General features: G+C 35.3%; 1 protein-coding gene across 2 annotated transcripts in view; it reads left to right on the forward strand.

Moving 5' to 3' along the window:
* Positions 1 to 3,264: 3,264 nt before the first annotated feature.
* LOC136799965 (leucine-rich repeat serine/threonine-protein kinase 1-like) overlaps positions 3,265 to 26,723 on the forward strand; it is a 43,586-nt gene continuing 20,127 nt past the window's right edge. For both annotated transcript variants that reach the window (XM_067056584.1, XM_067056585.1), the window contains exons 1-13: positions 3,265 to 3,411; positions 17,781 to 18,006; positions 18,362 to 18,402; positions 18,937 to 19,111; positions 19,482 to 19,520; positions 20,021 to 20,141; positions 20,429 to 20,552; positions 20,904 to 21,138; positions 21,946 to 22,090; positions 22,403 to 22,722; positions 23,106 to 23,745; positions 25,105 to 25,968; positions 26,331 to 26,485. In XM_067056584.1, the coding sequence (XP_066912685.1) occupies positions 17,781 to 18,006; positions 18,362 to 18,402; positions 18,937 to 19,111; positions 19,482 to 19,520; positions 20,021 to 20,141; positions 20,429 to 20,552; positions 20,904 to 21,138; positions 21,946 to 22,090; positions 22,403 to 22,722; positions 23,106 to 23,745; positions 25,105 to 25,968; positions 26,331 to 26,485 (3,085 nt within the window). In that variant the 5' untranslated portion in view covers positions 3,265 to 3,411. The remainder of the gene's footprint in view (positions 3,412 to 17,780; positions 18,007 to 18,361; positions 18,403 to 18,936; positions 19,112 to 19,481; positions 19,521 to 20,020; positions 20,142 to 20,428; positions 20,553 to 20,903; positions 21,139 to 21,945; positions 22,091 to 22,402; positions 22,723 to 23,105; positions 23,746 to 25,104; positions 25,969 to 26,330; positions 26,486 to 26,723) is intronic.

Raw genomic sequence — 26,723 nt, forward strand, 5'->3', positions numbered from 1 at the left:
ATATATTTGGATAGTGTACTTAAGGGTTATTTTATTTCAGTATTGACGGTTTGAGCTTATTTATATTGACTTGACAAAGCGTCCAGAGTTGCAGGTTTTTAGTTGAAATGGGACTTACATTTTCTCATTCAGTTTTGAGAGCTTTTGCAAGTCCTTTCGTGATCACTTCGCCTACGGCGTTTATTGGATAATTTATACTGTAAGTTATTTCAACAGATTTTATTTGAGTTATATATTTATGATTTGATATTAAGATTAAGTACTCTCGGGTACTTAATAGCCGGGGGGGCCCCGCTAATTAATTTTTCGAAAATTTTCCACCCAGGACATTCTTATTCCACCCCCCCCCCCGCTTATTGATTTTTGGGAATTTTTTTTTGAAAGTTCCCTCTTTTGTCCTAATTCTGCTGTATTAGCCTCCTTTTCAAAAAATTTCCACCCAGGACATTTTTATTCCAACCCCCCCCCCCCGTTTATTAATTTTTGAGAATTTTTCCAACCCCCCTGCTTATTCCAAACCCCCCGGCTATTAGGTACCCGAGAGTATGTTTACTCGCCTTCTGTCAACTTTCAGGTATTTTTGAAAGTGGTAATGTCAAAACCTTAAATGCATTATTTATGGCCTGTTGAAGTGAAATATAAGGTTTGGGTTTTTCGGAAAGAGCTTTTCGAGGGTTATATCTGTCAACCTGTATTTTGTTGAATCATGTCCTAAAAATCACCTGCGTCCATAATCGCCATAATCATAATCATCTGAATTGTAATGAAATGTAATTGCACAAAATAAAAAACAAAACAAAAAACAACAGAAGATTTGAATAACTCAAAATATTTTCATGAAGAATTTGAAGAATGCAGTTCGTCAAATTACATCATGATTATGACTTTTTTTAGGCATTTGTGTGACATATTTATTTGCATTGTTGTAATAAGAAATTTTCTTGGATAAACAGAAAGTGCATGGTCTGATTTAATTATATATTCGTTGGATCTCGTAATTTTATCTACTCGGGTAACTTAATGCATGTCCCAGAATTGCATTAATTTTTCCGCCCCAGTTCCAGTCCCTAAACCATAACAAACTATACATTTTTGGAAGCGTATTTGAATGTAGAATACCGTATTCGGTGTAACTTAAATTCTTTCACAGTATAATTAGAGATATCTTAAGAAAACCTGATTATGACGTCATGATTGATGACGTCATAAATACAAAAAGTTGAATATCTCGAGAAATATAAATCAAAACTTTATGAAATTTGGACCAGTGATAAAGTACATTGAGATGTTTCAAAAAGTTTTGGAAGTATTTCCGAAAACTAATGACGTCAGCAGAAATTGCAAGAATTCGAATTTTTAGGATAAAATGCTGACATCAGCAAATTTTCAAATTTTTTAAAAAGAATTCTTCTCCTCTTGATGAGTTCTATCATTGGTCAAAATTCCATAAAGCTTTGAGTATTGGTTCTTGAGATATTCAACATTTTAAAATTATGACGTCATAAATAATGACGTCATAATCACGTTTTCTTAAAAAAACTCAAATTCTGCTTCGATAGAATTTAAGTTACACCGAATACGGTATTCTACATTCAAATACGCTTCCAAAAATGTATAATTTTTTATGGTTTAGGGACTGGAACTGGGGCGGAAAAATTAATGCATTTTTGGGACATGCATTAAGTTACCCGAGTATTTGTAACCTCTTCTATGAAAACTATTAAGCCAGAATTATTTTTGATAGCTTAAAAGTCACTCAAATGCAACCAGAAAGGGTCGAACTAGTTTTCCATAAGCAAAAATTAGCTTTGAAAATCGTTTCCTGGCTCGTTAACTCCTTGACGTTCTAAAAAAAATTTAGATTTTTCAATGCTTAAACTTTGAATCGAATTATATCGGCTGTAGGGGGCCAAGCCTTGGGTTCCGTGACATCTTTTCTACGACCTAGCCATTTTTAGTCCATTCAAAAGAACAGTATATTACAATATATTTTTGAGAGGGAGGACGCGGATTAGACCCGGGAAAACTTTTTATGGCCAAAATAGTGACGCCATAGGCAAAACTGCAATGGAAAAAAGGAGTAGAGAAATAGCTGATTTTCAAAAGTCAAAATAAACGATTGGTACCATCTGATAGAGCATGAAATTCTGAGCAAAAAAATGTATTACAACAACTCTCTGACTAAAACACACAAAGAAATACGTTTTCTTCATTTCTGAAGCACTTTGACGGGCTGCAAAAGTCGTTTATTGATGGTGATTTTTGATTATTTTCCTGGATTTTTTCCGCAATCTTTGTGCATTTTTCAGATGACAACCGTTCAGTTTTGTATTTGACGTCAGAAATTTCAAGCTATTTTAGTGAAAATTCGTCGATTCTGCCCCTGCGAGGGGAATGAGTCTAAATCTTTGCATTGGAGTAACCCATGAGGATTAGGACCATTGGGAACAAGCTCAGCCCCTTATGGAGCTCAGAATAAGCTTAACTAAAGTTCCAGTACCACGCTGTCAGCTTACAGCCTAAGCCCTGGCTAGAGTACTTCATTTCAGCCTTCCAAAGTGCCTTTGTAAGTGTGTAAAACACTCAATTTCTAATGAACATAATCGTGAAAAACGGTAAAATTAAGAACATAAATTTTTCATTTTAAGAGTACTTTTAGGCTTAAAACTCAAGGGGTTTAAAACATCCGAAAGGCTTCAAAATTTTTGGATGTTTCCATATGAAAAAAACGTGAATACTCTACTAAAGGCCATGGTGGTTCCGTAAGAAAATCTGGACCATGTTGGTGCAATGCTTTGATCTTTGCTATCCGGATTTGGTTGGGAATCTGGGATAAATATTAAAATTTGAAATGGGCGAGGTGTGGTTGGTGACGTCCACCACCACCAAAATCAAATGCCAATCATAAATTTTTGACTGTAACTCGCTCGGCTGTAATTTCACCCAAATTACTCAGGTTCCAATTTTTGTCCCCAGGTTTCAGGTTGAGTGCCCCTCGATCGGAGACGGTACACGCTTCACCTATTTTTAGGCGTGGCACTTTCAATCCGTTCCAGTTCCCTAAAAAAACTCCCTGGATTTTTATTTCCCCGTTTTTATCATAATCGGGATAAAAAATCAAAAGTTCAGTCGGGTGTTGCTATAATATATCACTGAACAACTACAAGTAGATGTAACGTCGCTATGATATGTGTTTCGACTGAGATGAGAAGGTAGAATTTTTGGAGTAATGCGAGATACAGTTTGACCCGACTGAAAGAAAGTGAAAGTGAAACTTGAAAGAGATGAGAGAAGCAGAAAAAAGGTCGAAGATCAGCACAGGGACTCCCATCAGCACAGCACCCAGCTCAGAGATTTCAAAAAATGAAAAACTCAAGAAACCAAAGGACAATTTACCCTAAAGATTGAAAGGTATAGATTTTATGCTTTTATATTATGTCAATTTTTTTCCCAATTTTTTTTCGATTCAATCATTATTCCCTACCGTAAGTTGGCCGACATGTCGACATATCCGCTCTTCTAATAATTTCGACATCCTTCTTTAGAGATAGGAATGATAGGAAGGTCGGAATCACTGATGGACTCCTCAACTGATTGCTTTATAGCAAAAAAAAATAAGTTTCAATCAGCGATTCCAACCTTCCTGTCATTCATATCTTTAAATAATATAAGGATGTCGAAATTAGAAGACCGATGTCGACATTAGACCAACTTACGGTACCGTAGGACGGGGTTAATCGAATAGAATTGGAAGGTTTTAGGCAAATTGCCTCTTCCCGACGAGATTTACCACCTAATTATACCACAGAACTTGACGAGTGGGGTCTAATAATAGGACCCTGCCGACGCACCGGACTTAACGAGCACCGGACACGCGAAAGTCCGGTGTAAAATTAGAATTTTTTTTACCAACGGACAAGTTCTACACCAGACTTAAGGAAGTCGGATGTCCGGTGTCGGAGAAGGATATTTTTTCCCACCGGACAATCAAAACAACGGACATGACCAGTCCGGTGCATCCGGTGTTTCTTAATTTTTTGTTTCATAAATGTCCGGCGTCCAAAATTCCCTGTATGCAACACCGGACTGACACCAGACTTATTGCGTCCGGTGTAGCGAGAGGATACTTTTGCCACCGGACAAATACACCGGACAGTCCGGTGCGTCGGCAGGGTCCTGGTCTAATTCGCGAGTTTCGAAAATTTCATTTTCAAAAGTTTCTTCTACGAGGAACAATCTTCAATCGAGTACAAGAAAATCGAGTCACTCTTTTCGGGTGAAGTGGATAGAATTTGACGGGGCGCCATTTGGAACATAAACAAACACTCTCTATATTTTGTGGTGGAGCAATGCCATTTTTCAAAAATTTTGCCGAAGTTATAATTCAGTCTGGGAAATCCTCTCAATTGCACGCTTATGTTCCGAGGCCGTAAGCGCGCAATTGCACAGTTATCAAAATGGCAGAATTTTTATCGAAATTGTTCTGAAACGGGCGGTAAGCGTTAAGCAAGATTGACGGGTGACGACTTTTGTGTTTGCGGTAAGAAGCGTGCAATTGCACGCTTTAAAATTTCCTATATTTTTGACACGCAATTCCTTCCGAAAGCTCTGTTGAATTTCAAAAGCCTAGGGCAGTTTTACTCAAAATTTATCGTAGAAGAAGATTCCGTAAAAATGGATTGCCCGTTAAACCATGCCTTCGCCCGAATTAGAGAATTCTGAACCCCTTGAAATCCCTAAGCAATTTCAACCGGGGTGGGAGCGGGCGTAAATTATAACCATGTAATTGCGCGCTTACGCCCTCGGAACATAAGCGTGCAATTGAGAGGATTTCCCAGACTGTAATTTGAATTCATGCAATTCTCACAAAGTAATTATTCTTATCTTGTTGTTAAGTGTTTGTAGCCTTACCCGTCCTAGCCTGGGTATCCAGACTCAAAATTTCAGAAAAAAACACTCTTACCTCAACATACAAAGTTTCTAAAATTTTAGAGTCTGGTGCAACTAAAACAGTATGGTACAGTTTGAATGGCACAGTCTGGGAGTGAACCCTTGTTGACAGAATCTCAAAACTTTGGAAACCCAGGTAGACACACATAATTACTTACCATAAAACCTCTTTTATACATACTCAAAAGCCTTTCAAAACTACTTTAAACTACATCCAAACGTCAGCCACATTCATAAAGGCTCCTTTCCATCAGCCATTTTGTTTAGAAATGAACCTGTGTTTTCATTTTCATTTGTTTATCTTTTTTTGCAATGTCAGCTTTTTCCATAAATTATGCGCGCGCATCGAAAAATAACGAAAATCCCGCGAAAATTCTGTTCAGTGACTGGACGGGTACTGACCAATTAGATACACTCGCATATGCAGGGACAGATATCCCTGCAGAGCAGTTACTTGAACCAGACCGTAAAACAGAGACAACATTATAAAAAACTAGACGGTGAAATAGTTTACGGTCTGGATATCCAGGCTATACCCGTCCAGGCTTCGGCATATTAGGCGTGCGATCGCACGCGCACGCCTCCGCACACGCCTAAAAGCCTTTTAGGCGTGCAATTTATCACACGCCATAAATCATGAAAACCTAGCGAGGCGTGCGATCAATCGCACATGCAAAAATTTATTCTAGAAATATTTTTTCTGCTTGTTGAAAGAAGATCAAATATCATTTTCTACTTTAATCATAAGAACCAAATAGATGAAAGATAAACTTTCCTTTACTCTTTCAAACTGCTATATGTATACAAAATTTCTTATAAAAAAGTTACTCTAATGGATACACATCTTCTCTCTCCTCTTTCTCTCATACTATGCTTTGGTCTTCAATAAACAAGCCTTTCTCAAAAATAACTTTTGCTGCACGATTTTTCGTCTCTCTAAAACCTTTTAAAAAAAATCACTTTTGCTGTATGATTTTTCCTCTCTCAAATCTTTTTCCTTCCCTCTCGCATGCTATGTTTACGAGGTCGTTGGTTTATGACAATAAACTAGCTCTTCTTAAAAGTTACTTTTGCTGCATGATTCTTCTTCTCATTTGTTTTCCTAAAGTAAAGTATTCTCCTTCTTGATTATTCAGTGCTCTTTTGGTTTCTGTTTTTGTTTTTCAAATATGAAGATTGAATATACACTTTCTTCTTTCCTGTTGTCTAGTTTTTATGTAGATAAAAGAAAGATCATTCTTAGGAATTGTTCAAAAGTTTGTGCCTCATCATTGTTAACGATGTTTATAAAATAAAATAAAAAAACGATCGCACGCGATCGCACGTCTAAAGAAAATGAGGCGTGCCATGATTCGCACGCCTAAATTACTAAAAATTACTATGTAGGCGTGCGACGATCACACGCCTTCTTTTTTCTTATGCCGAAGCCTGCCCGTCCCACTATTTTCTTCTGGAAAATAATACATAACATTATAAACTCCTAAATTATCACCATACAAAATATACAATGACATTGTATTCACATGAACAATGAGTGACTATTAACATTTGAACATTTATTCCTAGCTACTCTGAACACTTAACAAGCCTCTTGGGATAGTGTGGCAGTAATTAAAAATGACATGATGACGGCATTTGATATTTTTAATTATTCAATAATTAACTCCTTTCCATTTCTCGGTTACGTATCAATTAACAACGCCTTCAACTTGGGGCGCAAATGGGCGATTCGCGTTTTAACGCGACTTTAGAATGAAAATACGAAGAATAGACATTGTTTTTCGTTTAGTGAACCAAAGATTGTGTATACAACTGGCTTTCGTAGAACATAATGCCAAAGGACTCTCCAATCACGGTCGCTTCATTATTTCTTATTCGGCATTTCAAAAAAGGGTCCGAAAATCAGAAGGTTTTCTTCTTCAATTTCCGAAGAACATGCTCCAAATCTTCGAAGCCATATTTTTCCGATAGCTTGATCAATCAGTGATCGGGATCTGAAAACAAAATGGAAAAAGACATCGTCAGTGAAGTATGAGAGGCGATTAAACAAATTATCCGATTCACCCCGGGTATCCGATTCACCCCGTCCTACGGTATCAATTTTATTGGTTATCGAATACTCCTACTCAACTCCATATTCCAGGCGTAGTTAATCGATATAATCGATAATCTTGAGTTATCGATAAATAATCGATAAGTAATCGATGGATTAGATATCGATTAACCAATAGAATCGATAGGTAATCAGACCTTCAAAAAATCTTGAGTATCGATCAGCGATCGATTATTTCCAAGCTATTGATTACTTATCGATCACATATTGACTACATACAACCTATCGATTACTTATCAATCATGTATCGATTGTTAACAATTATCGATTACTTATCGTTCATGCATTGATTACTTATCAATTATTTACTTAACTTCGATCACGTATCGTTATCGATTATATATCGATCATGACCAACTATTGTCTACATTACCGGCCCTTTTTACGCCGGCCCTTATTCTACCAACGAGCCCAAAAATAATGCTAATAAGGTCCGGCGTAAAAAGGGCCAAGATAAGGTATTTAATGAAGTAAAGAAAATTTCTGGAGTGCGCCAAATCTCATACCGATCGTATTACATTGAATAAATGCCCGCTTTTGAATTAATAACAGTGTTGCTCGAATCCCCCAGATCCTTGGTTAGAAAAAGCTATACCTGTTTACTTTTTTCTTGCCAAATTCAACAAGCCATCAACCAACAAAATTAATATTGACATCAAAAAATTCACACGACCTTTCCACTAGACACTTCTAAATTATCTGCCATTATGAAGATGTTCCGAAATTAACCAATCGGGTTTACAAACGACCCACGGCATAGACCACTTCTTACTTGTTTTGGTTTGTTTTTGTGATCTCGCTTGGTCTCACTTTTGTTTAAGATCTTCAGCTTGAAAACCAAGGTAAAAGAGACAAAAGTTGGGGGCAAAAGTTGGGGGCATTTGTCTCAATTATCCTGTATTTCAATGCAGCTTTTCTAGACTAAACAAGACAAACCAAAACATAATGACATCACAGTGAATTGGTCTATGGCCCAAACATGTTCGGGCCTGTTCGGACCATGCTCGGGCAACAAAAAAGTATTATTGAATCGGCCCGAACATTTTGTTCAGACCATGTTCGGGCCATGTATTTACAATTGATACAGATTTGCTCGGGCCATGTTCGGGCCATATATAACCGCAACTTCGATCCCTCGATTTCACTTCCCTATCCGCCAGATTTACAGCAGGTTTAGTGAAGTAGTTTTTAACATTAGAACGAATAAAGTGCGACTGTTAAATCTTTTTTATAAAAACATAAGCTATACGAACAAAAGGCTTTGGTAACCGGATAAAGAATAAAAAGAAGACCATATTATGTAAGATTCAAATCATTCGTTTTAATAATTTTCCTAACTTAATTGGAAAATAGATGATTAACTTTTATATTTGAACAATATATATTTGAATAAAGATGAAGATTTTTTAATTTGTTTGCTAAAATAAGGAATTTAAAATATAAATATTGGGTCCTGAAATTACACGCGCGATCGTAGCAAGTTTTCAAAAATCTAGCCTGAACATGGTCCGAAACTGCGCGGTCCACGCGCGGGCCATTTAAAAAAAGTATTAATCAAGAGGCCTGAACATGTTCAGGCCATGCCGTGGGTCGTGTTTACAATCGGAATTCCTCTGGGAGTTAGCAAGTCGGGAAATGTAATACATAATTTTTCCGGGGTTAAACGTATAAGTAAAATTGAAATGGTATGTTTTTTTTACTTCATTATATATTTAAGTTTCCATTATCAAAATTCTAGAAATGCTAGTTTGTAGATCATATTAGAAAATGGTTATATATTTCGCGAAATAAACACTTACAAAAGCTATTACTTACTAATTTTACCCCCACTTTTTAAACAGCGTCTTCTATGGGCGTGATATCAGGCGGAGACAAAACGCCCTCATCGTAAGATTCTCGGTTTGTCTTATTGTTTGTTCCTTTTGTCGAGTCTGTTGGTCCTATTGTTCATGCTAAATCCATACACAATGACGTCAATGTTTGGCGACATACCTGAAAATAAAAACAAGAAGATTATCATATTATTTTTGCATGCATTACGCTACCTTATACGTCATTATAAAATTATACAAAACGAAAGCGAATCTAGGCCAAACCCCTAGACAAAAAGATGTATTTTGAGGTTGGGAATGGATCCTGCGAAGATGAAAAAATTTTGACTAGGCGTTTTTTTTGGCAAAGCCAAAAACTCTAATTTTTTTCTTCCCTAAATATTTTTGGTGTTTTTCTCTTGTAAGACATGATATTTTGTGATTCTGTTAATGTTTTTGTCGAAAATTGTCATTAAGTCATTAAAATAACAATTGAATGATTAATTAGTTTCATCCTTCTAAAACCACTCTCTTATCTTAGAGACCTCACAAGCTTCTGATTGGTGCCGTTTTATATCCATTCACACTATCAACATCACATTCTGTATTATAAATATTTTTCGTGTTTTTGTCTTTTCTTGCAGCATATTTTATGATTCTGTTAATATTTTTGTCAAAAATTGTCATTAAGACATTAAAATAATAAATGAATAATTAATTAGTTCCATCCTTCTAAAACCACTCTCTTAGGGACTTGCAAGCTTCTGTTTGTTGCCATTTTTTATCCATTCACACCATCCACATCACATTTTGTATAATAAATATTTTTCGTGCTTTTGTCTTGTTAGGCATCATATTTTATGATTTTGTCATTATTTTTGTAAGTAAGTGTCACTAGGTTGTTATTCTATTCAATTGTCATTTTATAATATCTAAATAACATGTATTACTTTTTTGTAATTTAATGCGTTATGTATTGATGTTATGTAATTTTAAATTTTTTTTTTATGTTATGTATATGTTATGATCTTATTATCTTTTTTCCGATCTGCACTTTGTTGACCTGTGACCTGTAACCTGTGACCTGCGACCTGTGACCGGCGTTTTACACTAACCGCGAAAATGGCGAAAATTAGAGAAATCGAGAAATTTACTCTCGCGAAGGCGAAAGTTAATCCAATTAAAGTACCACTCCCTAAAATCTGATAAATAATCGATCACGAATCGATAGTTGATGGATGAACTATTTGATCGATGATTAATCAATTTTTGATCAATATGTAATCGATCAAAAGCTGTGATCGATAGCCGATCGATTTTTAATTGATACTTAATTTAATCGAAGTATAATCGATCTATAATCGATAAGCAATCGATGACAAAATTGATCGATAAATAATCGAGCTTTGAAAAAATCTTGAGTATCGATTACCTATCGATTCTATCGGTTAATCGATATCTAATCCATTGATTACTTATCGATTATTTATCGATTACTCAAGATTATCGATTATATCGATTAACTACGCCTGGCATATTATGGCATTTTCTTCGACCATTTTCAATTTGTTCAATCATTTCGATTACTTTTCGATTACATTTGATCATATTGAATACCTTCGATTGTATTGACAATATTGAGTACTTTCCAGCCTTCGATTTTATCAAATATGTTTCCAGTAGGAGTAGCAGTGCATCAAAATAATCACCAATCATGGTGAAAACCACTTTCCTTTTCCTTTTCTTCAATTTCAATTTCAATTTCTATTTATTTTTTCACAATGGATACGAACTTGCGTAAAATATACAAACTGTGAGTAGAAATATCCTATATGAGGATTTCTAAAAGCCACTCACAGTAAAGCAAATAAAAAACCATAAGGGCTTAACATCAATTACCTAGCTTCAGGGAAATAGAGAAAAATAACTAATGTTTTCGACAGCAGAAAAATAATAATATAAAGTCCTATTTTATAAAGATCCTTATTAAAAAAATGGTGGTCAAAATGAAGGACGAAAATGCGCATAGACGCAACACCAAAAAATTGTTTACACCAAAAAAGGAGTAAAATAAAAGATTAAAACCAAAAGTCTTACAAAGTATTACATAGTCAAAAAACAAACTAAAACCTAATATAATACATATAACAGAAAAGGTTCAAGAAAATAATTAAAATCATTCCCTGTTTATCAGATTCTTCTTCAGAAGAGAGGAAAATCCTGAGAGAGATAAACCCGCAGTCTTATAACAGGTTCCTAGATTCCAAAATTGAGGTCCGTAGAACATCAAAGGATGAAAAGCTTGATTGTAGTGAATTGTAGCAATCAGAATGCGCAATTTGAGTTACTTGAGGAAACCCACACACTTGAGGTAAGGCACATAACATGGCGGGAAAATGGCTGGGAAATAAGGGGTCAATCTTCATGGCATCTTTTGTGCTTTGGTTTTAGGTAAATTTTTTGGTTTTTCTTTTAAAGACATATCATAGTAAATGGTTATCGAAGTAATCAAAATGGTTATCGAAGTTGTCAAAGTTATCAAAGTTGTCAAAGTTATTCGAGTTTATCAAAGTTATCGAAAGTAATCAATAACAATCAAAGTACTCAAACGGTTATAGACCTTTTTTTAAAGAGGCAGCCATGTTGAATAATTATGTACTCCAGCATAAAAACAATGATACAGCCATGCATAATTACTGTATCATGCATATTTTAGAAATTGTGTATGGCTGTATCTTTGTTTTTATGCTGGAGTATATAATTATTCAACATGGCTGCCGCCTCTTTAAAAAAGGTCTATCGAGTCTTCGAAGGGTTGTTAAGAAAGTGATTGAACCTCATCTAATACTGACACCCTTTTTATCAGCTAAAATTGATAGAAAGGTCAAAATTGTTTTTCTTTGCTTAGTGGTCAGTGAGGAATAATCCTTTTTCAATCAGTGATTCAAGCTTTCATATTATTCATGTCTCTTAAGAAGGGTGTCGGAATTAGAAGAGGGATGTCGAGATTAGATCAACTTACGGTACTGGACATTCGATTGTTAATCGATAATTGGTTGTTCAATTACTTCGATCAATTTATCGATAAGTACCGTCTGAACTATTGGGTACAGGCATCGAAATAAGGAATAGAAAGTGCATCGCAATTTTTTGATAAGCATAATTTTGTGATCCTAAAATGGATCAATTTTCAATTTTTAGCTTGTATATAAGTAATCCAAAAACGCATGAAATGCGATACGCTAATTCAATCCCTGAGGTAAGAGAAAAGTTCAAAAATTGCAAATGATGAGTACTTTCAAATTCTTGGCTTGGATGTCGTGTGTGCCAAATTCCCTATTTACATATTTCATCCTTTTTCTTAATTGATTTTGTTAAAAGATGTGCTGAATTGTTGAGTTGAACCGTCATGGGGCAGTTCCAGAAAAAAAACATTAACCACTGTGGACGACAGGGTTTTTTGGATTTTTTTCTCACTTGTTAATCCTGAGAAATTTAAAAAAGGTTTTGGAAAATCCAGGATATTTCCTCATTATTTAGTCATATGTATCGAAAAATCCCTAAAATTTGCTCTATTTTCTTGCCAAGAGCAAAGTATCTGAAAATCCAAGATTTTCCCATTACAAATCTTGAATGTTACAGAAATCCTGAAGTTTTTCAAAAGTAAATTGTTACGGAAAATCTATGTCGTCCACAGGAGAGTAACGGACTATAACTTGAACCGCCCAATTGGGTAATAAAATGTTTTAATATTCTAAGAATAGATTCTTATAATATTCACATATGGTGCAATTTTTGTGTCACACAAACTTTTTCAGTCGTTTATAACAATTATGCATTGCCAAATTTGGTTTTCCATTGTTCTTACTGTCAAGCCAAGATCAATGGTGACGTCAACTAAGAATAAAAGGAAAGGATTTTGTCAGTTTTATGCATAGCTAGCGTACACTTGCCTAATTCCAGACAGTTTTCAATGTTTTCAATCAAATCTCAAGCACAAATTATCAAATGAAAACGTTTTTGTTAAAAGAACAAAATTCAACCTTTCCCCTACCTTTCCAAACTAAAATTTCAAATATTCCATTTGCGGTTAAATGAATATAAACAAAAACATCAAACATCAAAATGTTCCTTATTACAGACCTTCGTCCCTAATTCTGGACAAGGTCTCTTTTCTGCAAAATCTAGCAAACTTCCACTTGAAATTTTTCTTAAAAGTTGAAATGAATTATCATAATTCAACATAGCATAAATAATACAAACTTATCCGACATGATTGCAGAGATAATCAAAGATAAAGCGCAAGGGTGATTAAAGAAAACAACAAACTTATGTAATTTGCAGAATAAACAGCCCTGGTTAACGATTAAAGCTATCAAATCATAATGGTACCCTAGAAGTGCACTTTTTAAAAGCAAAACCAACTTCTTTGACTGACTAGTTAGAGCTGTTGGTAAGTTGTCTGGAATTAGGTAATATCCGTAATTAGGCAAGTGAACGCTATATTAATTTGCGAGATATTATATCCTCTGCGCACTCTTCGTAGACTAGTCTAGCATAGTGTCCTCCAGGGTTTGTTCCCCCACCAAATTCTTGATTTTTTAAAATCTCCCCCCTCTTTTTTTTCCCCCTATGACTTTTCAGTTTTTTAGTTTCCCCCCTCTTTTTTGCTTTCCCCCCAGAAAATTCTGAAAATATCATTTTCCCCCCATATACCTGTATAGATTTCTCAAATTTCAATCTGACACAAACGTAAAATTTTGCTGCAAAAGGAATACTAGACAAAATAGAACGAAAATTGGTTAATTTTTCAATTATGATCTAATCACATGATATAATGTGGACTGACCTTGGTTGCTGAGATAAAATTGAAGTGATTTCACACTTCCCCCCACCAAATTTGCCAACTATCGATGTTTTTCCCCCTCTTTTTTCCCCCCTTTACTATTCAAATTTTCATTTCCCCCCTCACCAATTCAAAATTGGGAAATTGGTTCCCCCCCCTTTATAAAGGGGGGGGGGAGGAGACTAGTCTAGAGACTAGAATATCTCTTTTTACTCACAGGGTTGATGGCAATTTTTCATCTTTGTTATTTTTGAAATGAAGCACAACTGAAAAAAATGAAAGTTGCGTATTTTCAGCGAGTAAACAATTCTGACAATCGACAAAATTGATAATCATAAATTTTTTTTCGGTCAGTCAAATGTCTCAATTTGGGGGTTCTAGTCTTGAGCCCTAAGTCAACGCAGGCTTTCAGCGTTTGGGTAAATGAGACAAAACTAAAAAAAACTGTTATTTTAATGCCCTTTCGTGCTATCGAAATATCACACTTTGTGATGCACTGACAGTGCAGACAACTTGACACAACACATTGACAAGTAATCCCATTAGAAGTTATATCAAAGTGTGCAACAAAAACGAAAGTGGTCTCTTCTACAAAATGCTGTTGATTTAATTTCCAACAATAAGATTGCTGCATTTCAGCCCTTCTGTGATCCTAAGGTGTACTGTAGCAGCCAATTTGATTGACTTCAAAATTTGCCATACTCACCAACTTTGCCAAATCCACAATTTCAATGTCAAAAGATCACAGTTTTGTGGCAAAATCTTACACCGCTGCACCGCCATTTTGATTTCCGTTTTGTGATGCTTTGTCAGTAGTTTTCTGTCGGCGTTTGTAGAGCACGAAGTGTTTATACGATCGGGCAATTTTTAAAAACAATCAAATTGCTGATCGACATTGTTTTTCTTTAGCATTGAAAGGTCTTCTATTTTTCTAAATCTTTGCCAAAAGTGGCAAAATTGGATCGAAAAGAACACAGGTCTCGTGGGAAAAATGTTTTGTATGGAGGTAAGTTACAAAAATGCCCAGAATGCCAGATTCACCACATCTTTTTTATTTGGCATTTTTGTTTCAAAAACTTTGCCACATTTGCCAAATTTTTGTCAATCGAATGCGAAATAATTGACAATCAGGGCAAAATTGGCATATTTTGAAGTCAATCGAATTGGCTGTAGACTTCGCATCTTCAATTCTCAGAAGAAAGCGGGAATTTGATGTGAGAGTTAGATTGTCATAACAAAGTGTCATAAAAAATCATAGAATAATAGAAGAACTTTAAAATCTTAAATATTTTAATTTTGAAGAATTGGTGCGGGGAAAAGTTTTGCTTTTTATTGCTTTAATTGAAATGGGGGGTTCAGAAAATTTTCTTTGTTTGATTCTATGCACTAACCCCTGTAACTATGGGTGAGCACCCCGTTGCTAAGATAATGGCTTGAAATCAAAAATGAAACCACTGAAAACAAAACTTAAATAGGCCCACACTCCAAATCCCTTAATCTTTATTTCACATTAGTGAAATTTTCTCTTTTTCTTTGAACCAAGACTTTTTTATTCTAGAAAGATGATAAGTTGATTTAGTGAAAAATCAATCTAATAAATGGGCAAATTCGTAAATTTTAAGCAATTTTAAAAAGAAAAAATATTTTTCGTATAAAGTGGCAAAAGTTGAGGACATTTTTTTCACATTTTCTTGCCCATTTTTCTAATTTAAAGTTGTTTTTCTATCTGATTGATTAGTTTCTTCTTCAAAATTATGTAGATTTCAGTAGATTTTCAAAATTTACATCTAAATTAGTTTATGAACAATTTTAGTGAGCTGCTAATAATTTATTGCAAAGGTGTCCTCGTATGTCACAATATTTTTCCAAAAGTACCTAAAATCGAGGATAAAAACCTCATTGGTCAATGCGATCTAAGTTTGAACTTTTAAATGAATATCTACCAATCCAAAAGACCTAATCACTTTTTGTTAATAATAGCAAGGCCTTTCTCCTTAATGTTCAAATTTCAGCTGCATATAAAGTTGACCAAATATGATTATTAACTCGCAAAATTTGAATGACTTGTTCTTAGTTGAGGCCTTAACTTACTAACAAAATTTTGGCCCCTTATTTGTATTAGAACTCGCGATAAAGCAAACTGAGGATATATTTTCACATGAATTGAGGAGAAAACTGAACAATTTTTGCCCCCACTTTGAAGGCAGAAGAATGTGACTTGCATCCTAAGGGATGATATCGTTTGCCAACCAGATTGTGCTGTCTGATTTATTTCCTGTTGCTGTTTTATTCCTCAAAAGTTTTCTACCTGATGTCTGCTTGCATACATTCCTATCAATGATACTGTATATACTCAATTCTGGAAATTATTTTGGGATATATATTCATCATCTGAGCAAAGTAAAATAAAGTCCTTTTTTAAAATTTATATTTCTGGTATATATGAATTTTCCCAACGACCCATGGTATTGCCTCAGCTTTCCCAGGTCACTTGGCATTTTCGAACTTGAAAAGTCCAGAACATGACCCAAACTTGGTCTGAGCACGTTCGAGGTGTGTTCAGGAGAAGAGATTTTTTGGCCCAAGCTTGGCCTGAACATTTGTGATGTTTTTCTATTTTTCAAACTAGTTGTTTTTGACAAGATAACTTTCACATAATGAAAATTTATGCTTTTATCACCATCTGAAGTATTGTTGTGTTTTGCAGACTCCACTAATTCAAATTAAAATGATGAAAGATCTCGAATTTATCCATCTATTTATTTTTAAAACTTTAGCAACTTGCGAGTTGAGAGTAGTCTGGATAACTTCGTAATTATTACACATACACACAAGTTTGCTTTTAAAATCTATTATGTTGTAATGCTGTTATAATCAAATTCAATATACAGACGACGAGTTTTCAGTAACCCTCAATATTAAATATCTCCTTTTTGGAGAATCAACCAAGATTTTTATTAAACTTGCTGCTTAGAGTGACTGGAAAAATCTATGAAAATACAAATCTTTCAACATGTTTGGTCTAGACGAAGTCTAAATCTATTTTGTGTTTTTGTTTTTTGATGATCTCAGTGAGACAACAAATAATTTTTATTGGTTTTTCTGATTAGCACATCTTTTTCTATCATCAAATCATAATCAACATGAAAGAGGGAAAGGATATTTTCCATATACCCAAATGAATTATTCATGAAGCATTATGTGAAAATTAAAGAGGGGTTTTTCGTCTTCAAACCATGTCTTTCTTTTTTATCGGGTTTATCCCTCCTTTTTTTGTTTTTTTCTTATAGTTCTTTTATTTTCCTATTTTCCTTTTTAACATTAGAAATTCTTCTGAAATTCCTTACGTTGAAGAATGGGAAAATGTGGTGACTAAAAAAAAAATAAAGAAAGAAAAGGCTTGAAAAGGATATACTCATACTGATAGATTTGCTAATATCTGACTGTTAAGATTTTTGAGGGATACATATGGTATTAGATTCAAGAAGATTTTACAAATTATTATGAAATGCTACCATATTTATTTTACGTTTTGACGATGATAGAGGAATAAAATAGCTCGCCCCTTTTTGTTTACTCACAAGAAGTTTTTCTTTTTGGGCCAATCAAAAAGGAAGGTGTGTACTTTTAAATCTGATGTTGACTTTGTGAAAAAACTTTTTTGAAAATATTGGAGAAATAATTTAGGATATAATCAATTCATAGTATTTTCTATAGAATGAAAATATCCAAAGCCGACCAAATTTTTTGAGGACACAAAGTTATGAATTTTGAGAAAATGTATAAGATGTACTTCAAAGAACGACATACAACAGTTAGAATATAATCATTTTTGGGGTGTTTTCATAGGGTTTAGATAATGAATAAGACTGGATAAGCTAACTATTGTTGGTTTTTAGTAGGACAGAATTTTTACTTGTCTACACTTAAACTTGTTTTTTACCTCTTTCAACAGCAATAAATGCTATTAAAAACAAGGAGTGTTTTTCTTTATTAATTGCTTTCTTTTTTACCATTCAGTTTATGTGACTCTTAACTATCTTTTATTGTCTTTCTGTAGATGCCACAGCCCAATGATGCATTGACACTTGGTCTGGTCTTCAACTATGAGGGTGAATTACTTCACCAAGCAGCTATCTATGATCAACATCAATTGATCACTGATCTACTAAATGTTGGAGGTAGTGGAACAGTCAAGAGTGTGGATCCCGAAGGCCGCACGCCTCTTCACACTGCTGCATCACATGGCAGTGTCAGATGTGTCAAAGCTTTGCTAGAACGAGGAGGTATATTATCAAAACTACACGTTTTTGTTTTGAAAGAAACTATATATAATTAGAACAAGTGAAGAACATTTTAAGGCTTCATAGACTCCAAACACCCAATTACTTAGGAAATTGCACAAAATAACTCACAAAATGGTGAAATTCAGAAAATTTGAAGAACATTTTCAGGCTTAAAATTTAAAAAGTTAAGAACATCTGAAGACTTCAAAAAAGATGTTTTCATAGTATGTAAAAGTGTATGATTAAATAACACTTCCAATTCATATGACATCCAGTTTAAACTAAAAGAATGTTTAACATTTAAAGACGTTAATGGTATTTTCTAATTTGCATTACATATGGTTTACCTTTTTAGCTGACCCCAATACCATCTCAGGTATAGAAGATGAGTGTTGTGTAAGTACATTGTTTCCATTTCAAACAATTGTAATCATTCATGGTTTTAATGCCTTGGAAATAGTTCATTTTATACATACTGTCACTCTCAATTTAATATATTTCTCTTCAAAAATTAAAAAAAAACAACCATCACATGGTGTTTCACGCACAAGGTGATCATCAGATGTGGATAAAGATTATTTTATACGAACAAATTTCACTTGTAGAAATTGAAATACCTAGCCCTAACACTTTAACTATCATACTACACGTCAAGGTTTTCTATGCGCCAACTTTGCAATAAAAATGTTGTTTTTTAATACTTGTGACATCCTATTCTAACAGCTGCTGCTGCTAATTGATTTGACGATTTTTTCATAAAAAAGTAATACTTTTTTAAAAAGTTATGTAAGAGTTGTATATGATATGAGCTACATCCTTTTGATAATCCGTCAGTCACTGTGAGAAATTGTCATAATAAGCTTATGTGAGGAATTGTCAAGTATTCTCTATTAAATTTGACATTTTTTGTCTCATATCATTTTTTTGTAGACACCAGTGCATCACGCAGCCAAACGAGGTCATTTGGGATGTCTTGCAGCCCTTCTTGAGTATGAAGTCAACTTGGATCTGAAGAATAGCCGTGGAAAGAAGGCTTTAGATGTAGCCATTGATGGTGTAACGAATGATTGTAAAAAATGCGCTGATTATATATTGAAAAAAATGAGTATGCTTTCAAATTCTTTCTTTTGATGGTTTTTTCGAAATGATTTCAAATATTTATTCTTTTTAAGGCGAGCTTGATTTCGTCAGTGCGAAGTGGTTTTAGATGGAAATAGTTCAGCAGATGTCTCAATATAATTTTCAATTAAGTTAGATTATTTACTGGTTAGCCTAAATTTTTTTAGGGCGTAGAATCTGTAACATATGCCCCAGCGAGCCGTTTGAATTGAGGGGCAAGAATAATTATCGCGCCCACTCAGGTTCGGTTGATTGACAAAGAAAACTTTTAATTTTTTGCATCTTCTAAACACAATAAAAAGCTTTGATTGTATAAAACATGTTTTTGACTTAAAAAGCAATTTTATTTTTTCCAGTGCAACGGAAAAAAGAGATCGAAGCTGCAATGTGTGAAGGTATTATCATTAAATTTATACTGCATAAGAAGCGGGTGATGAAATCTTGTCTAAAAAGTTTCTGATAGATATTAATTATGTAAGCAATGTCATAAACTCAAGATGGACTAGATACTCAGGTTAACAACCCATTTAAAGCCCTGCAAAAAGATAACTAAAATTAACGTTCATTAATACAAGTCTAAACCCTCTCATATGCGAAAATATCGACCAGTCTATCAACCAATTACTATTTTGAAAATTATAAGGATTTGACCTGAACGGGCTTAATAACTTCAGTGGCTCGCATTGATTGTTTACTCGTATTTGACATATCAACTAATGTTTGTATATCATGAATATTGCCCTTATGTAACAACCATGCCAAGTTGTTGTTGTTGCATGGTTGTGAGTTCGAGTCTCGCCGGATCCGTTGGTTTTCCAACGGTTCTGGTGGCTGGTCAGAAGACAACATGAGAGCGACTGTATTCACTTCATTGTTTATATATGTTTTCCACCAGAGTTGTACGACGTGATAGACGATGGTGACTGTGAGAAAGCGAGAGAAATCTTACAAACTCTCTCCGATCCTTACTCCATTGTCAACAAATATTACAGAGGACCAAATACCTTATTATACAGGTAATTTGTAGAGATGTGACTTGTTATTTTTTAAGCTCCAAAATGCAAAAAACTTTCTTTAAATGAAAATCTATCAGCTGCACTAGTGATGCAAATGTTGGATGGATCTCACTCTGGTCCACAGTTCAGTGGTTTTCTATCGCTATTTTGCTCTTGTATTAACAATTATATGATACATCCTTGACGATGATACGAAATTCGTGTTATCCTTAAAATTTCTCGCATCTGATAATAAAACAATATTCTTTCAGTATTTTACTGACCCTTGATATTGATTCTCCTTCTAGAGCATCATTTGGTGGATACGTAGATATCGTAAATTTATTGCTGGATTACCAAGCGGACGGGCGTTCGAATGCTGATTCTGGTATCACGCCTCTATACGCTGCTTGTTTCAAAGGACATTACGAGGTATGGCAATGTACAAACTTTTTTAATTGATACAGTAGCTTTTATAAATCTGTTTTTTATGTTGGTTTCTCGCATTCCTAATCTTATTTTCCAAATACGAGTTGTTTTTTGTTATCTCGAATTGTGGCGTTCTTTTGTTCTGTTTGTTCTAGTCCTGTCTAGTCTACTTTACTGGACTCGCCGTCATCAAAAATCATCAAAAAGCAAGAAGTAGACTCTTTAGTCTAATTACCACGAATCTTGCCCACAGAATTGGTAATCTGAAGGATGTATATTATGTTATGTTGATTATGCGAACTTCTTATTTATTGTACGGCTCGTTACACCACAATGCACTGAAAATCTTTTTAGGTGGCAGCCAAACTCATCCAACGATTTCCAAAGCAACTCACAATACCGGTCACCTTAGAACAGACTTTTCCACTGCACGCGGCTGTCATCAATGGTCATTTAGACATCATTAGTCTTTTATTGAAACATCGACAGACTGAAGAAAATATGGTCGTGCTGACAAGCAGGAAGGTTTCCACGGATAGCACTAAACATCCACCACTGAAAAAGCGATCTAGTACTGTTTCCTCCTTAGGTATGTTTAAATCATAACATTCTCATTGTGTTGTGATGATAATATTCTTCTTTGGGTAACATTTGCATTCTGGTTTCCAACTTGTTTGCCTGTATCAGACAACTACGGCTTTTTTATCGACATAATAGGCTACTAAATTGTCTAATTGTCTTCTAAGAACCTTTCCTGGTCCTGTGCTTGGGAGGATGAAATTGCTTTAAAAGGTCTGATTTTTCAAGCCATCTCGAAGAAGAATCGAATTTTAGACAGAAAAACTCTGCATTGGTTTCTTCACATTCTTTCTTCCCTAAAAAGCTATAGTCTCTTGGAAATGTCGTTTTGTAATACTTTTTAACGATGTCAAATATACTAATTGCATTAATTTCAACTTAAACATAAAGAAATAGGCGTAGTGGTCTATTGGTTATCGTGCTCGACTTCTGTTCAGGAGGCTCGAGTTCGATACCCACCGTGGCACTACGATTCACTTGGCAAGTGAATGCTCCTTCGCCCGGGTCAACCCATGCCATGTGAGGGGAATTGGGTAACATAACTCTGATAAAAGAGTATGGGTAGATGTTCCAGACATTGTGGTGTGCTGAGACACTTAAAAGGTGAGGACATCCGTTCTTCCGTGTAGTTCGAGTGTCGTGGTATACACCATGGCTCGGCAGCTCGCATCTGCAGGGTTGCAATGTCTGCTTGCGCTGTGATTCCTACTCCATCGTAGGTAGGACCCATTCCGATGCATCGGAAGGCATATCTATCCATCTATCACCTATAAAGAAATAATTAAGTATTATAGAAATTGACTTTCCTTTCTCTTAGACTCATTGCCAGCCGAAGAAGTCTTTTATGTTGATGTTAACAAAGCCATGAAATCTGGTTACACTCCATTACACTTGGCTGTTATACACGGTGGTCAATCGATATGTCAATTACTACTTGACTGTGAACCCGTCATTCCGCTCAGGTCAGTCAAAAACTTCCTCTTTTTCTCTTCTGGCTCTTTAATTCTTTAAATAGGCTCCGGTAGAGGTTTGTTCATCACCATCATCATTCTTTGATCTTGGTCTTTGACAGAGCTCACGGTCGACCATCGCTGTTTCCTATTAGACGGTTTTTAGTTTGTTGTTTTTTTGTTTGAAATCATTGTCATAACAGTAGGGTTTCACAAAGAAAATCTTAGCAGACGAAAAATTAGTAATATTTTAGAAGATAGGTTTTTCATGGGTCGTTTACCCAAACGAATACTTATACGCTTCATTAAATTATTGCATTATAGTCAAACTGCTAATGGTGTACCGCCTGGGGCGTTAATCATTGATTGTATTGCCAACGATAAAACGCCCTTTCATCACGCCCTCACGTTAAACAAGCTCGATATTGTTGAATTGTTTTTGAAGTACGAAGTTGACCTTTATCAGCCTCTGATTGATTCATCGGGCTTCAAGTACTCCATTCTACAGTATGCTTGCCAACAGGGATATGACGAGATGGCTAGGCTATTATTGCATCATGGGTTTCGTGATCGTGAAAATGTGGCAAGAATTGAAGCTGTTCAGAGTGGTAACGAACAAATGGCACAAATCATCTTAAATCATGGTAAGACTATAATATTAAAACACATACAATTGCGTTTCTCTCTAATTCGATATTCAAGGGACTAATACTTTTTTTCGAATTAGAGAAAGGTTCGAATTAGAGAGTATCAAGTGTATTGGTAACAAAGCTGGGTGACAAAGCAAAACAAAGTAACAAAAATGTTTGGTGTCGCTAATTTCTTTCTGAAGAATTTTTCCTCGATGGTAAAGATGTTAACTATTTTGAACGTAGATCCGCCGCGTAGACACCTTGTTTTCATCTATGCACTCTATCATCATTAGAGAATCAATCGTCTTTGTTTGATCGTTTCAAACATCTAAAGAGGCTTTTTAAAATTAAAAAAATAATACTCACTCTGTTTAAATCTGTTTAACTTTTTCTAGACGTTCAACAAAGTGACCACGAGATGGTATTAGCAGCTTCTGAGATGAATTTACATTTGAAAAGTGTCAGTGTTTCATGGCATAAAAAAGGCTTAGATCTCGTCAAAGAAGAGTGGCTCATAGAGGCTGGAATTAGCCTCAATTCTCCAAACGTTGGACCTAAATTGAGACAAGACATGGGGCTAACTTTGAAACTGTTTACGAGTATCGATCTATCGAATAATAGCTTAGAATCTGTTCCCCTAATGCTCTTTCAAATGCCTTCTTTAAAGAACTTGAATTTATCTGAGAACAATTTGAGCACGATACCTACATCATCAAGTAGTTTAGAAGCTGTTCCATCTATTGAAGATGTGACGAGAGAAGAGACTGACGCCTTTGCTATGTTTACTTTAAATTGGAACTGTCCTAGCTTAGAAACTCTTGATATGAGTCATAATCACCTAAAAGATATTCCTAAGAATGTTTTCGAAATGCCCAACTTGCAGACTGCGAATTTTGGTTGGAACAAGATCGGCACGTTACCTTTTGAAATGTGGATTGCACCATCTCTTAAGACCCTCCACTTGGAACATAATTGTTTGAAAAGTCTTCCCATGTTTGCTGGAAATGCCTCGGCTAGTGAAAAGAAAATCAAAAAGTAAGTATTACTCTAGCCCGTGCACATAGCTTTGCAAAAAACATTGTAAGACTATCATTTATTAGTTATTTTTTGGACCTACCTCCGGGTACCCCGGCCCGGTGGAGGAGGTCCTTTAAATTAACCCATGTCCGTTCGTTCGTTCGTCCGTTCGTCTGTTGCCAGCTTTTCTCGGGATTGGCTCATTATTTTTTTCTAATTTTTTGCACTATGATGCAAAATGTGACGGAGCCTGATTTTCGGGAAAAAAAATTTTTTTTGCCGGAAATATGCCGGAAAAACTGTTAGGTTTGCGAGGTGACGGGTATGTCCGAACCGAAAATCAAAAAATCAACCCTTTGAGAGACAAAATTTTGGTGATTTTGGGACCCTTTGAGAGACTTTTTCCTAAATTTTGGTCCATTTTTTCCAAACTCGAGATTTTATCATTAGTTTTTTCTGATTTTTTGCTCCAAGGTGCGTATTAACAACGCCCGAAACATGGCCGAGTCCGATTTTGGAGAAAAAAATTTTCCGGCAGAAAATGCCGGAAATATGCCGGAAATTGCCGTTTTTCTGGATTTTCATTGGACTTTTTCTTTATAATTGGTTATTTTTTCATTCAAAAACATTATTAATAGCAATGCCCACCATCAATGTTGTTATGTTTCAATTTCCAATAAAATTGATTTTTGAAGCCGGAACTATTCAAAAATCGCCGGAACAACCTATTTTCGCCGGAAAGACAGTATTTCTTGAATTTCTCGAGCTGTACTTTATATTTTTTTATGAAATTTTGCACACTGATGCAAAATGACAATACCTAAAATGTGACGGAGCCAGATAATCGAAAAACATTTTTTTCCGGCCGAAAATACCGGAAATATTCCGGAAACACTGTTTTTTTGGCATTTTCTGGAGATTTTATCATTAGTATTTTCTGATTTTTTGCAGAAAGATGCGTATTCGCAATGCTCAAAACATGGCCGAGTCTGATTTTTGAGAAAATGTTTTTTCCGGCCAAAAAAGCCGGAAATTTCCGTTTTTGCAGATTTTCATTGGATTTTTTCGTTTCATGTCTTTGTTTTTTTCAAACAAAAATATGATTTACAAGAATTTCCACGATTAAACATGGTTCAATTTTCAATGAAACTGATTTTGGTACATGGAACTTTCTAAAAATCGTCAGAACAGCCGAGAATCGCCGGATTATTCTGCATTTTCATACTATTGTTCTCATTTTTCAATTGTCTTATTTCGTCAATCTTCAGGTAGGTCCATTCAGCATGTAGCCTGTTTATTTGGAAATTTCTCCATTTTTTAACCTTACCAGCTTTGCGGAAAGAAGATACAGCGGTACTATTTTTTATTTGATTGTAGAATGAACACAGCACCGGCCAAGAACACGGATGTTCCGGACGGTAGTCATGCTAACAAGAAAAATCATCGTCACAGTTATGCGTCTGAACCGACATGTTTTCCGAAAAGACCGTCATGGAATGAAGAGAGCGACGAAAGTGATGCTGATGACGAAGTTGAGATCTTCAAAAAATCCGGCATCGGCCGTCTTGACGTGTCCGATAACGAACTCACTGTTATCCCGCCTGGCCTGCCTTGCTTAGCGCCCAACTTGTCTCGATTAGTTATAAGCAAGAATAAAATTACGGAGGTGGACTCGTTAAGTTCACTTCCTGAGCATTTAATGGCGTTAGATATTTCAGATAATCATTTGAAATACTTCAACCTGATGGCTGGGAAAGAAGCTGAAATTGTCAATAACATTTGTTACGCACTTGTCCGAAAACATTCTCGGAACTCTTTTCCGCAGGGAAAACAACGGAAAACATGCCTGCACAGAAAACATAAGCAATTAACGGAACTCAACCGTTTGATGTTGAACAAAAACTCGTTAGAAAGTTTACAAGTCTGTCTACGGAATACTGACAAGGAAAGACCAAATGTTTTGTTTCCCGATTTGAAAATCTTGGATATTAGTCATAACAAACTTTCTAAAGTACCCCCTGGAATCGGCCGCTTGAAAAATCTCTCTTCCTTGATTCTGAGCCATAATAACAACCTTACTGTACTACCTTCCGAACTTGGATTATGTAATGGATTATATGAACTGAAGATTGAAAGTCTTCATTTGAAAGACCCACCAAAAAACGTGATCGAGAACGCAATGCATGACGGGAGAGTTGACGTCAGATCGCTGATTGGTTATCTCAAATCGCTCCATGATAAGTATGGCTATTTTCCCTTGGGAGTATTTTTCGTTGAGAATTTTGAAACACCTTAGTATATCCTGTTTTTATCGGGTCTTTGCATAACTCCTCTTTAACTAGCCTGCGAGTAAAAAACTCTTTTTTCAGCTTTTCAGTTATACTACAGGTTTACAAGTGAATTTTACTTTCACTTTCCCGTGTTCTCTCAGGTGTCACCCGTTTGTTAGCCGCCCCCTTCCGAAAGTTATTAATAACCCCTCTTGTTCATTAATTTTGGATTAAATTTTAAGCTGTCAAAAAAGTTTTAATTTACGTCAACGCCTTGCTTAAAATCTCCCTAAGAGTAAAACTTTGACCCTCTGTTTTCATCTTTCTTCTTAGTGCTCAACTCTACCCGAACATTAAGTTAATGATTGTCGGCACTCACGGTATCGGTAAAACGACGTTACTTCATGCTCTACGTAAAGAAGGCCAAGGGACGTTCAAAGATGTTGATTATCAATGTCATTTCAACGATCGAAGACGAAGTCAAAAATGTAAATACTACCATCCTCTAATTAGAATTTGTTGATCAAGTTCTCTCTTGGAGTCAATTTATCATATAAAACATGAAATTCACGCATTTCTAATCACAGTTGTTTCTCTTTAACTCGAACAATTTTCTGGTCCCTTCAGTTAACAATGCCTTATTGTAATGATGTCTCCATAGCTTTAAAGTCAGGGAGACTCGAACAAGTTTAGTGTTCTTCGTCTGTGTTCCAGTTATAGAGACTC

The sequence above is a fragment of the Clytia hemisphaerica genome, unplaced genomic scaffold (genome assembly GCF_902728285.1).
Source record: "Clytia hemisphaerica strain Z4C2 unplaced genomic scaffold, Clytia hemisphaerica genome assembly, whole genome shotgun sequence".
In the NCBI taxonomy this organism is placed as follows: domain Eukaryota; kingdom Metazoa; phylum Cnidaria; class Hydrozoa; order Leptothecata; family Clytiidae; genus Clytia; species Clytia hemisphaerica.